This window comes from Pseudorca crassidens, chromosome 12 (assembly GCF_039906515.1).
Source record: "Pseudorca crassidens isolate mPseCra1 chromosome 12, mPseCra1.hap1, whole genome shotgun sequence".
NCBI lineage: Eukaryota > Metazoa > Chordata > Mammalia > Artiodactyla > Delphinidae > Pseudorca > Pseudorca crassidens.
The window spans coordinates 75,678,133-75,694,265 of record NC_090307.1 but is presented as its reverse complement, the minus strand read 5'-3'; the positions used below and the strand labels follow the sequence as shown (position 1 = coordinate 75,694,265).

The 16,133-nt window shown below is 44.6% G+C and overlaps 1 protein-coding gene and 1 long non-coding RNA gene across 4 annotated transcripts; one reads left to right on the top strand and one right to left on the bottom strand.

The window, feature by feature from the left end:
• Positions 1-1,695: 1,695 nt before the first annotated feature.
• Positions 1,696-13,976, top strand: SIRT4 (sirtuin 4). 2 transcript variants are annotated; one of them, XM_067700584.1, is made up of 5 exons: positions 1,696-1,762; positions 5,117-5,614; positions 8,087-8,222; positions 8,508-8,720; positions 10,892-13,976. In XM_067700584.1, exons 2-4 carry the CDS (start codon positions 5,118-5,120, stop codon positions 8,658-8,660), a joined length of 786 nt encoding a protein of 261 aa, XP_067556685.1. In that variant the 5' UTR covers positions 1,696-1,762; position 5,117; the 3' UTR covers positions 8,661-8,720; positions 10,892-13,976. The 2 variants fall into 2 exon arrangements, with proteins under 2 accessions (XP_067556685.1, XP_067556684.1); XM_067700583.1 differs by having other exon boundaries at positions 8,087-8,381.
• Positions 6,482-15,424, bottom strand: LOC137203791 (uncharacterized). Of its 2 annotated transcripts, none has more exons than XR_010933293.1 (4): positions 14,671-15,424; positions 13,790-13,882; positions 12,184-13,414; positions 6,482-8,771 (listed from the first exon to the last, which is right to left on the bottom strand). It is a non-coding gene; the product is annotated as an uncharacterized lncRNA (long non-coding RNA). The 2 variants fall into 2 exon arrangements; XR_010933294.1 differs by lacking the exon at positions 6,482-8,771 and adding an exon at positions 9,376-10,494.
• Between the last annotated feature and the right edge of the window lie 709 nt (positions 15,425-16,133).

The following is a 16,133-nucleotide window of genomic DNA, read 5'->3' as shown; positions in this document are numbered from 1 at the left end:
CAGTCTCTATTTTAATCCTTTTTTAATTTTTTTCCCAGCCAATGTGGTCAGGTTAACTAAGGTACAAAAGACTCACGTCGGGCTTCCCTGGTGGCGCAGTGGTTGAGAGTCCGCCTACCGATGCAGGGGACACAGGTTCGCGCCCCGGTCCGGGAAGATCCCACATGCCATCTTCCCACCTGCCACGGAGAGGCTGGGCCCGTGAGCCATGGCCGCTGAGCCTGCGCGTCCGGAGCCTGTGCTCCGCAACGGGAGAGGCCACAACAGTGAGAGGCCCGCGTACTGCAAAAAAAGAAAAAAGACTCATGTCAGGTGGCTCTCTCAGCCCAGTGACCTATTTGAGGTGTGGCTGGAGATATTGCTCCCAAACTACCGAAATGGGTTACTTTACCAATATTTACTGCTATGCATTCAATGAGAGTCAGACTCTGACTCCAGCTTTCATACTACTCCTTTGGGCTTCAGTTTTGTTTGTTTGCTTGTTTGTTTTTGGCGGGCACCGAGTGGCTTTCGAGATCTTAGTTCCCCGACCAGGGATTGAACCTGTACCCTCGGCGGTGAAAGCTCGGAGCCTAAAGCTGAAAGCCCTGGACCTCCAGGGAATTCCCCTCACTTCATTTTAAAATGGGGGAAGTGGTTCCTTAGAGTGGTCTTCAAGGTCAGTGCTAGCATATCCTTTGATATGTTCTAAAACACTTAGAAATCGATGTCTTATTTAGGCAATGCTACAGATCAGTGGTTCTCACTGGCTACATATTAGAAACAACTGTGAGGTTTGTAAACCGACTTGGTGCCCAAGTGTCTCCCCAGACCAATTAAATCAGAATTTCTGGGGGTAAGACCCAGGCATTGTGTTGGTTAATTTAGTAAAAACACAAGATGAGAAATAAGGGACTTCCCTGGTGGCGCAGTGGTTAAGAATCAGAATCTGCCTGCCAGAGCAGGTGACATGGTTTCGAGCCCTGGTCTGGGAAGATCCCACATGCTGCGGAGCAACTAAGTCCATGTGCCACAACTACTGAAGCCGGGGCGCCTAGACCCCGTGCTCCGCAACAGTAGAAGCTACCAAAATGAGAAGCCCTCACACCACAACGAAGAGTAGCCCCCACTGGCTGCAACTAGAGAAAGCCTGCACACAGCAAGGAAGACCCAACCCTGAAGACCCAACCACGAAGACCCAACGGAGCCAAAACAAACAAAAAAAAGATGAGAAAGTTGGAGAAGCCACGTGGGTAAACACATTAGTCCCTGTATATTATATTTCACTTTAATTGTTCATTTTAACTGTAAAAACATCAGTTTTTCAGCTATTTGTGAATGTATTTCTTCACAGCTCACTGCAAGGTGGGAACTTGATTCCGTTTCCATGAGTGGAAAGGTTCTGAAACACTGAAGTTGAGGATGAGTCAAACCTAGATCCATTACTAAAGCTTCTAAAGAATGAATTCCTAAGTTAACGCTGTTTGGATGTACTATTTTGCACTCAGAACAATGACGTCCAAGCTCTAACCGCTTCTCTCAAAGAGATGATGGGTAGGTAGACAGCTGCACATCGCGTACCAGGGTTCGAAGCCTCTGACCACAAAAGGCCAACAGGGGACGCTACTGGAAAACCTGGGTCCCTCGATTGTGAAGCCCAGAGGTTTGTGGGACTTGTAGTTTTTCTTGCATCATTTCAGGTTAATGAACTACATTTCCCAAAGTGCAAATACAGCCAGTCGGTCCCCCTGTCGGGCGCGGAGTGTCCCTTAAGCTGTGAAAGGTAAGTGAGTTCTGTGTGGGCTGCAGGTTTCTATAAATTGAGGATTCCACTTCTCCTCTTTGCCCTTTGATAGGACCTGGGAGAGAGCAGCTGTTCCAACAGAGCGTCTTTTCAGCGGGGTTTCCCGAGCCCTCCGGTCTCAGGAATCGGGATTATCTGTTTAGCTGTTCACTGCTGTGGAATGTCAGGGAGAAGTCAGGGTCCTGATCCCAGATCTGGAAAGCCCAGCATAAAATAATGTTTACATATGGGGTGCGTGTCACTAGAGAATTTCTGCATTTTATCTAATACTACATAAAGGCCTTGTTTTTACAGCTAGAAAAAGCTGGGGTAGAATGCCTTGTCAGGTCTCACTACCCTTCACCTTGTCCAAGAAGCCCTATTTGCAATTGAGGGTAAACTAATAGAATATGGGGGAAATAGAATAAAAGGTATGCATGTGCTTAATTACATTAATAAAATCAAAATCTCGAGAAGTCTGAGCAACAGTTTCATCAGCTAAACTGGAACGCTAATGTGCTTCTTTAGTTTATGAAGAAATAAAATAATTCTGATTTATAAAATGGGAAGTAGGTTTATGGGACACACGGTCCCCCAAGGGATAGTATTAATTAAAAATATACATGTATTCCTCTGATAGAGACATCTTTAGATATAGTCATATATTAACAATGAGCAATTAAGGGACTTAAAAAAGATATTGAGGTAAACCATTAACTTTTTGAAGTTTATAAGAAATTCAGTTCTGACCAGCCAGGTGTTACTGAGAGAGACAGAATAGGCCTTATATTATGCTAGAATTCTGCTTTATCAATTTTTTAGTTTACCTCCCTCCTTTTTAAAATAGATTTTATTTTTTAGAACTCCCCCCCCTTTCTTTTCAGAAACCAAAATATGCAGTTTCCCTTGGATGCAGAAAGCCTTGGCAGATTTGACAGCCATAGTTAATTTTCATCTGATGGCCCCAGCATAGGAGAGCTCTGGCTGTAGGTTCTTAGGAGATCAGGAAGACAGATTGGCTTGGGCTGTTATGAAATAGTCTAGTGTGGGGACAAAGTTTTATTTTGTGGAACATATTAGAAATTCTTGACCAAAACAAATTACTAAAAAGATAATAAAAAGGTAGGCTTGTTGTTTCAGGTTGGACTTCAAAGGACCCAGGAGGGTGTGGAGTCAGTTTGTACTGGTGAGGGTCAGTTGTTAAATATTCGGGAATTTACTGGCCAGTTGTTAGATGAACCATTGGTAGCCTGAAACTGGCCACGATAGGATTATTTTATTTTATCTTTTTTTGAGGAGGAGGGTAAAGGGGAAGCCAGTTTACCAACACACCCCTAGCAAAGGTCAATTTTTTCTCTAAGCCTGGGGCCCCAGTGTTCGTTACATCCGTGAGTTATTAGATGCTGAACTAGCTCACACCCTTCCAGATTTTACCAAAGATTGATTTGGATTACAAAGCAAGATTATAAATACCCTCTAAGTGGGGGGAAGGGGGCTTACCTTGCAAGTGAATTGTTTATCTGGGAGCTGTCCTTCCAGGTATTGCGGTCATTGATTAATTCACTATCAGTAGGCTGTTCTCATAAGCATGGAATCCACCCCTGGAAATATGGTCTGGTTGGATAGCTTTCTTTTTTTTTTAATTTTTTTTGCCTGCATTGGGTCTTCATCGTTGCGCGCGGGCTTTCTCTAGTTGCAGCGAGTGGGGGCTACTCTTCTTTGCGGTGCGGGGGCTTCTCATTGTGGGGGCTTCTCTTGTTGCGGAGCACAGGCTCTAGGCATGTGGGCTTCAGTAGTTGTGGCACGCGGGCTCAGTAGTTGTGGCTCGCGGGCTCTAGAGCGCAAGCTTAGTAGTTGTGTTGCACGGGCTTAGCTGCTCTGCAGCCTGTGAGAATCTTCCCAGACCAGGGCTCGAACCCATGTCCCCTGAATTGGCAGGCGGATTCTTAACCACTGTACCACCAGGGAAGTCCCTGGATAGCCTTCTTATTAGGTAAAAACCTGTACTACTCTCCAGTACATTTTTCTCATACCTAGATATTATCTTTCAGAGGACAGTATTGTATGCAATGCCAACAAATTCCTATTCCCCAGCCATTGCTCAATATGGTGCTGTTGGCTCTTGTCACCCTTCTCATAAAATATTTCAAAGTACCAGTTTGCTGATTATTAGATACCTTTTGGGTTGGCAGCTTCCAGATGTAAGTTGAAATCTCATTAGTAACCTGCTCCCAAATCCCGTTTAGGGTGGGCTGTTTTGGGGAAATAAGGATGCTACCCCTCCATTCTTTATTTTTTAGTTTCTTGCCTAGAGTTAGTTAGGGTTTGTCTATATATTTTTAGGCTAAGCTTAGCCCTTTTTTATCTCTATTCTGTTGATAATCGTGTGCTCTTGCTTTCATTTTTGTCTAGATCAAGGGCAACATGAGGCAGGCATATGTTTGAGTTACCTGCCCTAGTTCACTTTGTCTATTTAATTTCAAATATGTTTTCTCCAAATACTATATGACTGCTAAGCTAATATGGTCCAGATATTGGAGTTTTGTCTACCTCTAAGGCAAAGCATTCCACATTTTAGCTTCTCTTCAAACTTCTCCATTCTTTTCTCCCTGTCCCTCCCCCTCCCCCTGCCATTCCCCTCCCCCTTCCTTCTTTTTTTTTTTTTCTCTTTTTGTGGGGGAAGTTTTTTTTTCCTTCATCTCATGGCTTTTGGCATTTCTGTACTTCCACTGTTCTGGGCATACTAGAGCATCTGCAATCCAAACATTCCTCTAAGAAATTACTTTAAAAAAAATTTTTTTTTTTTTTTTTGCATGGCCTGTGGGATCTTAGTTCCCCAACCAGGGATTGAACCTGCACACTCAGCAGTGAAAGCGCAGAGTCCTAACCCCTGGACTGCCAGGGAATTTCCCACCACCAATTTTTTTTTTATTGTGGAGATAGGTAATATAATGAACCCCCATCCATGGACCCATCACCCAGCTTCAACAATTAACAACCCTTGGTTAATCTTGTTTCATTTATATACTCCACATTTTGTTTACCCATTCATCAGTTTTGTGGGTTTTTTTCCATTAAATTAAAATTAAAAAAAATTTAGGTGTAGTTGACATTTTCAGGTGTGCAACTTAGTGATTCATAATTTTTAAAGTTTATATTCGATTTATAGTTATTATGAAATATTGGCTATATTCCCTGTGTTGTACTATATATCCTTGTAGCTTATTTATTTTATATATAGTAGTTTGTACCTCTTAATCCTCTTCCCCATCTTGCCCCTCCCCCCTTCCCTTGGTTACCCTGGTTTTCAAAACCCAGTTTCTCACTTGATGCTTTTTTTTTTTCCCTCTCTAGAATGAGGATGAGCTTTGGGTTAACTTTCAGGACAGCAAAAGGCCGCTGGGTGCCAAACCTCAGCCAGCAGTGCTCACGCGGATCCACTGGGTTATTTGTGCCACCAAGTCCTCCTCTGGACTCTGAGAAGGTCAAAGAGTTACAGCGCTTTATCACCCTTTCCAAGAGACTCTTAGTGATGACTGGGGCAGGAATCTCCACTGAGTCGGGAATCCCAGACTACAGGTCAGAAAAGGTGGGACTTTATGCCCGCACGGACCGGAGGCCCATCCAGCATGGGGATTTTGTACGGATCGCTCAAATCCGCCAGCGGTACTGGGCGAGAAACTTTGTGGGCTGGCCTCAGTTCTCCTCCCACCAGCCTAACCCTGCACACTGGGCTTTGAGCAACTGGGAGAGATTCGGAAAGCTGTCCTGGTTGGTGACCCAAAATGTGGATGCCTTGCACACCAAGGCGGGGAGTCAGCGCCTGACAGAACTCCACGGATGCATGCACAGGTGCAGGAAAGCCTAAACAGTGTGAATGCAGACATGTGCTCCATAAGAGCAGGGACCTTGGCCGTCCTGGTCACTGTTGTCTTCGTTAGACCACGAGGAAATGATTTGGGAGGAAGTTGTTTACTTTGGGGTTGATCCCAGCAAACTCAGTGAGGGAATGGGAAGTGAAACAGGGAAGTGGGAAAGGCAGGGTAAGGTTTTGCTAATGAGTGGGTTACTGCTTGGGGCATCTGGGGCTCAAGCGTGTCAGGGGCTCTCTGACTGTAGAGCAGCTTCAGAACCGTCTCACTGGAAGTCAAGGGGAACTGGGGTGTTTATCCACTGCCTCCCATCCTTCATTGGCTGAGGGTCACTCTGGGGGAATTAACTCCCTAACACTTGACTCTGCTCCTCCGGAGAAGGCTTCCATGGCCAGGGAACTCCCTAAACAGGAGAGACACAGGAACTTATAAGAGAACTGTGGGAGGTGCCCTCTGAGTGTCCCGAGGGAACTATGAGCAGAGCGTATGCTACAAACTGCTGGGTCTCCAGTGCCTAGATACATAGATCACAGGATAGCCAGAACCCAATAAATATTGATGAAATAACCATATGTAGCCCTGGCAGTAACTTGTATCTAATTGGAGACCGTTTCCTTATCTGTAAGCCCCAGAGATCACCCTCTGAGGACTGAAATCAGTCTGCCAGTCATAGAATATTTATTGGGTGTCTGCAACACGTGGTGTGCTACTGGTGTGCCACTTGCTGGTGTGGAGAGGTCAAAACCAAAATATAAAACGTGGTCTGCTTAATATGTGAGAATTTTGTAATCTGTTTGGTGGGAGACCCAAAAATAACAGGTTTAACAACAAACCACTCCACACGTGATTGTTAAATTATGTGGTTCTTGATAGACATGTTTTACAGGTTCAGAGAAACAGAGTTAGTAAAGATTGGAGTAATCTTTTATGGGTGAGGTGGGGCTGGAGAATAGCTCAGGTATGACTAGGCAAAGGAGGGGAAAGAGGGCTTTCCAAATGAAGGGAACTTGTAGAGTCTGGCCTGGTCTCGTTGGAGGCTAGTATGAAATCAGATTGTCTGGGAAGGCTAGACCCAAATCCTGGATGCATTTGAAAATCATGCAGTGCAATTTGGGTCTGTTGTGAGAGACCAAAGGGTACTGTTAGTGGTTTCTGAGCAAGAAAGCAATATGATAAAAATAGCATTTGAGGAAGCCTGGACAGGATTAGAGAGTTAGAGTGGCTCAGGAAAGTCAGCTGGAAAGACTCAGACCAAGGTGGCATCAGGGGATGGGAGAGCTAAGGATGGCTATGGGTCCATTAAAATTTTTTTTAATGATGAAAATTTCAAACATCCACAAAAATAAAGAGAGTAGTATGATGAACTCCCACATACCATCACCCAGATCCAAAGAGTTTTATCAAGATTTTACCGTGTCTACTTATCCTTTCTCTGTCTCTTGAAATATTTTAAAACAAATCCAAGACTTCTTGTCATTTCATAGGAGGCCTTTTAAGTTGAAAAAAAAAAAAGCCAACACAGTCTGATGATTGACTAGATAGAGAGTAAAGGGAGAAAACTGACTAACAAGTTTCTTTCCAAGGGTTTCAGCCCAAGTAACTGGAGGAAGGTGATGGAGAAGCTGTGGAGGGGGATTGAAGACAGAAGTTAAGTTTGACAGGACCATCAAGGAGACTTGGACTAAAGTTTGGGGGAGAGGGCAGGAGTGGAGTCCTGTATAGAGGAGGAAACTGTTAGCACAGAGGCACTGTAGCAGTGACCACAGAGACACCCCAGGAAGGGACAGTGGAAAGAAAACAGGTTGGAGGCTGGAGGAGCAGAAGAGGAACCAACTTCCATTTTTCTTTCAACAGCTATTTAGTGAGTGCCTGCTATGTGCAGACACTGTTATGGGCGATGGGCACAGAGCAGTGGACAAAGGACTCAAATTTCTCTTTTTTTTTTTGGAGGGCCATGCAGCTTGTGGGATCTTATTAGCCTGACCAGGGACTGAACCTGGGCCCTGGCAGTGAAAGCCCGGAATCCTAACCACTAGGCCACCAGGGAACTCCCCAGAAAGTGTTTTAAAGAGAAGATGGCAATGGACAGCGGCAATTACAGCAGATGATTAGAGCAGAGGATGGAGGGGGAAGGGGGAAAAAAATCCCTGGTTTTGGCACTAAGTAAAATGTGGTAAAGGCTTTGCAGTCATGTTAAGGATAAAAGTGAGCTAGCAGAAGGTTTAAGCAGGGAGTGTGTAGTAAGGAAACAGATGCACGTTTTTCTAGAAGGTTGGCAGTGGAAGGAAGGTGGTAGCTAAAGAGGTCATGAAAAGGTATTAATAAAGCGGGGAAAACACGGTGGGTATCAGGGAAAGAAAGTGGTGACGGAGGAACTAGAGATGGTTGGGGGTGAAAGGTCTTCAGTAGCTTCGTGCCTCCCCAGCACAGCTGGCCTCCTCTCTGGTTTCAGGGTCCTCTGCTTGGGCTGCGGTGAGCAGACTCCCCGAGGGGCACTGCAAGAGCGGTTTGAAGTCCTGAACCCCACCTGGAGCGCTGAGGCCCATGGCCTGGCTCCGGACGGTGACGTCTTTCTCACTGAGGAGCAGGTACAGAGCTTCCAGGTCCCGCCCTGCTCTCGATGTGGGGGGCCCCTGAAACCAGACGTCGTCTTCTTCGGGGACACGGTGAACCCTGACAAGGTTGATTTTGTGCACAAGCGGGTAAAAGAAGCCGACTCCCTCCTGGTGGTGGGATCGTCCTTGCAGGTAACTGACTTGGTGTCGGGATGGTAACTGCCCCCTTTGCGGGCTGGGGAGCCCGGGAGAGGCTCCCTATTGGTTTATCTCTTCCTGCCTCTAGAGAGCTCTTATCTGCGTCTTCTGCTCCGACAGGTGTACTCGGGCTACAGGTTCATCCTCACTGCCCAGGAGAGGAAGCTGCCAATTGCAATACTGAACATCGGGCCCACACGGTCGGACGACTTGGCATGTCTGAAACTGGATTCTCGTTGCGGAGAGCTGCTGCCTTTAATAGACCCACGCTGACCACAGCCTGATATTCCGGACCCGGAAACTGGGACCTTCACTTGAATTCTGCTGCCAATGGTAAAATGCCTTCTCAGATACCAGATTCCAGTTCCCGCTCAACTGAGAGCACTGACAAAAGAGAGAAGGGTCTAGATTTCTTAATGTATGGCCATTCTTTTTTTTTTTTTTTTTTGCGGTACGCGGGCCTCTCACTGTTGTGGCCTTTCCCGTTGCGGAGCACAGGCTCCGGATGCGCAGCCTCAGCGGCCATGGCTCACGGGCCTAGCCGCTCTGCGGCATGTGGGATCTTTCCTGACCGGGGCACGAACCCGTGTCCCCTGCATCGGCAGGCAGACTCTCATCTGCTGCGCCACCAGGGAAGCCCTGCCATTCTTAATTGAAACTAATTTTTTAACGTGCATTACGCTATATTGTTCGAAAGACTGATTTTTGAATTCTAGGCACACAGCTATTTAAGACAATGTTCCATAATCTGCCATTGCGGGGCTTCCCTGGTGGCGCAGTGGTTGAGAGTCCGCCTGCCGATGCAGGGGACATGGGTTTGTGCCCCGGTCCGGGAGGATCCCACATGCCGCGGAGCGGCTGGGCCCGTGAGCCATGGCTGCTGAGCCTGCGCGTCCGGAGCCTGTGCTCCGCAACGGGAGAGGCCACAACAGTGAGAGGCCCACGTACTGCCAAAAAAAAAAAAAAAAAAAAAAAAAAAAAAAAAATCTGCCATTGCCTTTTTCCCCATTTTTAAAAAATAACAGCTTTATTGAGATATAATTCCTAGGCCATGAAGTTCACCCTTTAAAAGTACACTTTAAAAGTATATAATTAACGTGTTTTTAGTACACTCACAAAGTTGCACATTAATCACCACTAATTCCAGAATATTTTCATCATCCCAGGAAGAAACCCTGTACCCATTAGCAGTGATTCCCCATTCCCCACCCCCTGGTCCCTGACAACAACTAATCTTCTTTCTGTTTTTGCCTATTCTGGACATTTCATACAGTATGTAGCCTTTTGTGTCTGGCTTCTCCACTTAGCATAATGTTTTCAAGATTCATCCATATTGTAGCATGTGTCAGTACTTTATATCTATTGATATTTTCACCTACGAGTACAACCACTTTAAAAAAATATAACAGCTTTTTTTTCAGCTTTGAGATATAATTCACATATCATACAGTTCACTCATTTATTGCATACAATTCAATAATTTTTAATGTATTCCCAGAGGAGTACAGCCAGTTTGAAAAAGACTTTATTTTTTTTAGAGCAGTTTGAGGTTCACAGCAGAATTGAGCAGAAAGTGCAGGAATTCCCATATACTCCTTGCCCCTGTTCACTAACATGGTATTTATCGTTTACCTACTGAAGGACATCTTGGATGCTTCCAACTTTTTGGCAATTATGAATAAAGCCACTGGACTTCCCTGGCAGTCCAGTGGTTAAGACTCTGTGCTTCCACTACAGGGAGCATGGGTTTGATCCCTGGTGGGGGAACTAAGATCCCACATGCTGCGCAGCATGGCAAAAAAAAAAAAAAAAAAAGTAAAGCTGCTATAAATATCCATGTGGAGGTCTTTGTGTGGATGTAAGTTTTCAACTCATTTGGGTAAATACCAAGGAGTGAGACTGTTGGATCACATGACAAAAGTATGTTTAGTTTTGTAAGAAACTGCCAAAATGTCTTCTAAAGTGGCTGCACCATTTTGCATTCCCACCAGCAATGTGTGAGAGTCCCGGTAAAACCACTTTTTAAAAACCATTTTAATTGATGTATACTGACATACAGAGAATCGCAGCCATCATGAGTGGACAGCTTGATGACGATGTAGAGCATCTAAATCAAGGAACAGAACACTGCTAGCAACCAAGAAGTCGCCTTGGCAAATCACTTTTTAACTAGTTCTTGTTACTAGAATAATACATATTTATTACAGAAACTTTAGATGATACAGATAAGTAAAAAGGATTTTAATACAAATTACCCATAATCCCACTACAGAGATAACCAAAATCTAACATTCTGGTATAACTAAATCTAAATCTATTCTTACGAAAGTTGAATCAAGCAGTACAGTATTTTATTACATCCTGTTTGCACCTAACAGCACAGAGTGGCCATCTTGACATTCCCTAAATGCTGTGGGTTTTTTATGGTAGACTGATGTACACAATCATTTCCTCCACCCCACTGGCAGCTTATTTTGGCATTAACTTGTTTTATTTCTTTTCAGATCCCTAAGGATTCATCCCTGCTTCCTCTAACTGATCGAGGCTTACCAACTGCCGCCTGCAGAGGGCAGCAAACCGACACCTCTCTGCCAGCCCATCTCTGAACCCCGCAGCTTTCAGAGCCCAGGAATTAAAATCTTCTGGCTGATGAGATTTGCCCCTGAAGAGGACTTTTTCAAAGCCGCAGCTTCTTTTGATAGGAATACTGCTTTCTCTCCCTTTTTATCTCATCAGGCAGAAGAAATAGCCCAGGAAATATGTACCTCCTGAGTACTAACCTAGGGATCTCACTAATGTGGGTAAAGGGGGAAGGAAACGACTTAATTTATAATTCCGAATGCTTAAATGTCTTTAACTGAACCATTCTGATATATTTTTTGAAAAGACGAACAATGATATGAATGAGTTTTTTATAAACCAAGGAATAGAGGAAGCATTTTTTTAAATAGCACATTAGGTATGTGGGCTGTTACTTTTATATTTTTTAATCAGCTAAAAGTGAATGTGGCTTTATGACACGGTTCTCTAAGGATTTCTGCTTGATTTCAGCTGCCAGAATGAGACCAGCCTTGAACCTGGTCTGCAGAGAGGAAACAGTGAATTCCCAAGTGGGTTCTTAAATTGATTTGTTTCTGCTGAGGGAAGCAGCAAGACTTGTTTGATTACTGTGTTAGCCAGAGAGAATCATTGTCGCAGGCTAAAGCTTTCTGCACGATCTCATCAAAAAGCGAAGCGGATGAAAGAATCACAGCCTATTCTGGGTAGTCTTTTGTCTAAAATCAGGGCAAGCAATACATGTTCATCCTGCATCTGCCTAGGAAGCAAATTTCAGTTGACTGGGATAACCCAAGATCTTGAAAACACAGAGTTCTTTTCACCTGCACAGCTGTAGGTTCGCTCACAGCCATTCATTAATTCTGGAGAGTCGTAAGGCTGTGGTAAATCTCACTCCAGCTTTTTTGCAGATAGAGATGCTAAGGTGTTCTGAACCAGATTTGCTCAGTTACCCACAGTCAGTACCACCAATAATTGCATTCAAATCTGGGTCTTTTGAATCCCAAGCCATTCTCATCCACAAATCTCATAAACGGTTACTGACCAACACTGTATTTAGGTACTAAGGCTACAAAGATACAACCTCTTGCTCTCAAGTGGCTCACAGAGGATGTGTTACCTCCCGTACTCTCATCCTTTACCAGAATATGTCACAGAGTCATGCATGGAATGACAGGAGAGGAAATTTAGTCCAGCCCCCCTTCATTTTATTTTTGAGGAAACTAAGATCCACACTTACCTAAGGCTACAGTATGTTGTTTCAGAGCCAGGACGAGAATCCGAGTAGATCTTTCTCCCAGTTCTTTTAGACAGCAACGCTTCCTACTTGTCTGAAGATTATAGTTAGAAGGAAGTCAGCCTGAAGTAGAAGTAGAAGCCAACAGTACACCCGGCCAGGAATGGTTAAAATGTGGGCAGTGGAGAGCAGGTTAGGCTGCGAGGGAGGGAAGGCAGGCTCTTTCATCACCTAATGCTGGCACGATTTATGAAACCGAGTCTTGAGGGCCTTAGGAATGTTTGTTTTGTTCATATTTCCTCCTGAGATGGAATTCTTTGCAAAAAGTTTGTCTCAAGAGGAACCTGGTATTTCCTGAAGCTGATGCTTCTCAGGTCTCCTTACTTTACATCTTTTGCTCTCCACCAGCACAGCAGTCCCCAACCTGCTGTAAGTGCCCTCGGTTGGAATAACAGACTTCTACTAGCGGGTGCTATCAGCTTTCACTGCCCTGGTTACATGGTTGTAACTGCATAAGCCCAGCTTTGGCTGTGACTTTCAGTCATATCCTTCCTCGTTGCTTCCACAACTGCTCTGCTATCACAGTTTTAGTAAGTACAAGTCATGAAGGCAAACAAGTACAGAATACCTTCCCACTAACTCATATTCCTTCTTTCATGCTGTCATAAATTGAATATCCTCTCAGTTCTCCCTTAAATAACAGCATTTGTTGGGACTACCCTGGTGGTCCAGTGGTTAACACTCCGCGCTTCCACAGCAGGGGGCACGGGTTCGATCACTGGTCGGGGAACTAAGAGCCCATGTGCTGTGTGGTGCAGCCAAAAAATAAATAATAAGAAATAAAATAATAGCATTTGTTGAGCACACTATATCCCAAGCATTGTGCAAAGTATTTTACAACATGTTAGCTCACTTAATGAGTTAATCCCACATGAGATGCTTGGACATGCATAAAGGTCAGTCTTCAGTGAATGCCAAACATTTCCTGAGAGGATCAAAGTCAGGACGGATAGGAAATTCGACACTCCTAGGTAGGGTGACCAGCCATCCCAGATTGCCCAGTACTGAGGGGTTTTCCGGATGTAGGACTTGAAGTGCTAAAACAAAGATGAGTTGGTCACCTTGCTCTGAGGAATAGCAAAGGTTGCCACCAGCTATAATAGTTAATTCCAGATATATTATTCTTGTTGAGATTCAAGATGGTGCTCTGAGATCCAGATTGTTTCCGTAATTTCTGTCACAAAAGAGATCAATTCCACTTCATGAAGAAAAAAAAAAATTAAACTCATCCAAGAAAGCAGAATGTTTTTTTTTCTCGATTTAATAGAAAAGGAATATAGCACGGCACTGAAAGTTTTAGAAAATAGACAGACTTGGATTTCCAACCCTGTCTTGCTACTTAGTAGTTAGGTGAACTTGGGCAAGTTGTTTTATCTAAGCTTCAGTCTCTATAAATGAGGATAATAGGAGCTACCCAATTGAGTGGTTACGAAGACTAAACAAGGTAATGATGCATGTGTAGCTCACAGCACAGTGCCTGACAGAGTAAGCAGATATCAGCCATTATCACTAGAGTATGGGAGGAGGGTGGGAGGGGAAGCCATCCTACCTGCCAAACCTTTGTCTCCTATTGAGTATTCCTTAGAGTAGACTCACTCGGATCTTCCCCAGAGCCACTTTTCTTTTTTGTGTACCTGTTTGTCTTTAAAAAAAAAAAAAATTACAAAAGCCAAGCTTTGCTTGATGTAATAAAGCCTTTCTAAATAAAATAAAGCATATTCTTCCAGAAAACAGAAGCCTCCTATACTACTGGTGGGAATGTAAATTGGTGCAGCCACTGTGGAAAACAGTATGGAGATTTCTCAAAAAACTAAAAATAGAACTACCATATGACCCAGCAATTCCACTCCTGAGTATATATTGGAAAGAAACAAAAGCACTAATTCGAAAAGATACATGCACCCCAATGTTCACAGCAGCATTATTTACAATTGCCAAGGTATGGAAGCAACCTGTGTCCATCAACAGATGAATGGATAAAGAAGATGTGGTATAAATATACAATGGAATACTACTCAGCCGTAAAAAAGAACAAAATTTTGCCATTTGCAGCAACATGGATGAACTTGGAGGGCATTATGCTAAGTGAAATAAAGACAAATACTGTATGATATCACTTATATGTGGAATCTAAAAAATACAACAAACTAGTCAATAAAACAAAGAAGCAGACTCGCAGATATAGAGGAGAAATGGTTACCAGTAGGGAGAGGGAAGGGGGGATGGGCAATACAGGGGTGGGGGGTTATGATGGGATTATATGAAATCGTGTATGAAACTTTTGAAAATTGTAAAGCACTATAGAATTTAAAGTCTCTTTCATTCAAAAAGTTAAAAAAAAAGAGTATCCTTCCTTCTATTTAGGAAACAGTATTTATTGAACATTTACAACAAGCACTGTAGGAAGCATTTTACAACGCATTTACTCACCTTATTCCCACAACCCTAAGATCCACGCACTGTTACTTCTTTGGAAAGATGAGGATCCTGAAGCTCACAGACCTTATGTAACTTGCCCAAGGTCACCTAAAGTGACCAGGCCAGTAATCAAAGCCAGTCCAGTTTTGAACTCGCTCTCTCTTTTGAATGTTCTCGAAATTCGGTGGGGTAACTAAGCAACTGTACTTTGAGAAGGAAGAAGGGCAAGGCTCAAGAAACTTTCAGAGTGACCCCAGTTGTGTCCTAAAATATGAATAGGCAATCACCAAGCGGGGAGAGGGAGATCATTCCAAACGGAGGCAACAGCAAAAGCAAAAACATGGTCAGAACTGCAAATTCCTTCACCTTTTCTTTTTCTCTTGAAGGGGGTGGGGACTCAAGTGAGAACTTGGGACGCCCCAGAGGCCTTTGGCTCGTCCGAAATTTACTCGCTTCTCTCCTTGGCCATTCCTCCTTTTCGCCCCATTTTGATTTCCTGCACCCCACTTTCCTGGTCCCCTCGGTGCCTCCCCAGGATGAATGAAACGGAGGAGTTACCAGCCGGAAACTAGTAGAGGGAGCTGGGGGAAGAGGTGCGTGTGTGCAGGGAATGAGAGACCCAGAGAGGGACGCGCACGGTAAGAAAGTTGACCCCAACGTCACACGCACAGGAGGTCGCCGTCTTTTCACACTTGACTCGCCCACTCTGTCCTTCCTGCGGGATTCTGAAGGGCGGACCGCCTCCCACCTTCCGCGGACGCCAACCACTGCGCCTGCGCTGACTCTCTTCCTCCCCCCCACCCCGCCTCCTACCGAGAGCGAGAGGGGCGGGGCCTGAGTCTGGGAGGCGCGGAGGTAGGCTGGGGACTGGGCCGCTGTTCACCAATAGAAAAGAGGAACCGAGAGCCACGTGCCCAAAAGATACCCAATCACATTTCCTACTCCATAATCCTCCGTCCCTGGGGTGTGGCCAACGGATTGACAGGATTGGGCGCGCACGGTCACGTGACCCGAAAAGGTAAATACGGCAACGCGGTTTTTCCTCGCCTGCGGAAAATCGTTGCGCGACGCTCTACCTTCGTTGAACAATTATTTAATGAGCGTGTGTGATGTGCTAAGCACTGTGAAGATGCTGTGGCTTCTGGGATGTACGTAATCCAGACATTGTATTACTCTCGGTCCAGCTACTGTACAAGTGTTTCCCGTATTCCGTTTCCTGTAGTGAGCACCCCGCAGATGCTCTTTAAAGATCGTTAAAGGAATTAGTTCTCTCTTCCCCAACACTTGGGATGATAAAAAGAGGTAGGTTTTTACGTCAGAGGATATTTTTAGAGCCCAGTTGGAGTACTTGGGTGACTCTTTTCTCTATTTGTTGTTTATCAACCGAAAAAAATAGGAATAAGCAACAGTTCCCTAAAATCTTATTTTTCAGGACTTCCCTGGTGGCGCAGTGGTTAAGACTCTGAGGGCTCCCA

Coding starts and splice junctions, on each gene's coding strand:
- SIRT4 (XM_067700583.1), top strand. CDS start 5,118: ATGAGGATGAGCTTTGGGTTAACTTTCAGGACAGCAAAAGGCCGCTGG. Junction 5,615..8,086: donor CTCCACGGATGCATGCACAG/GTGCAGGAAAGC, acceptor CTCTGGTTTCAG/GGTCCTCTGCTTGGGCTGCG. Junction 8,382..8,507: donor TGGTGGGATCGTCCTTGCAG/GTAACTGACTTG, acceptor CTGCTCCGACAG/GTGTACTCGGGCTACAGGTT.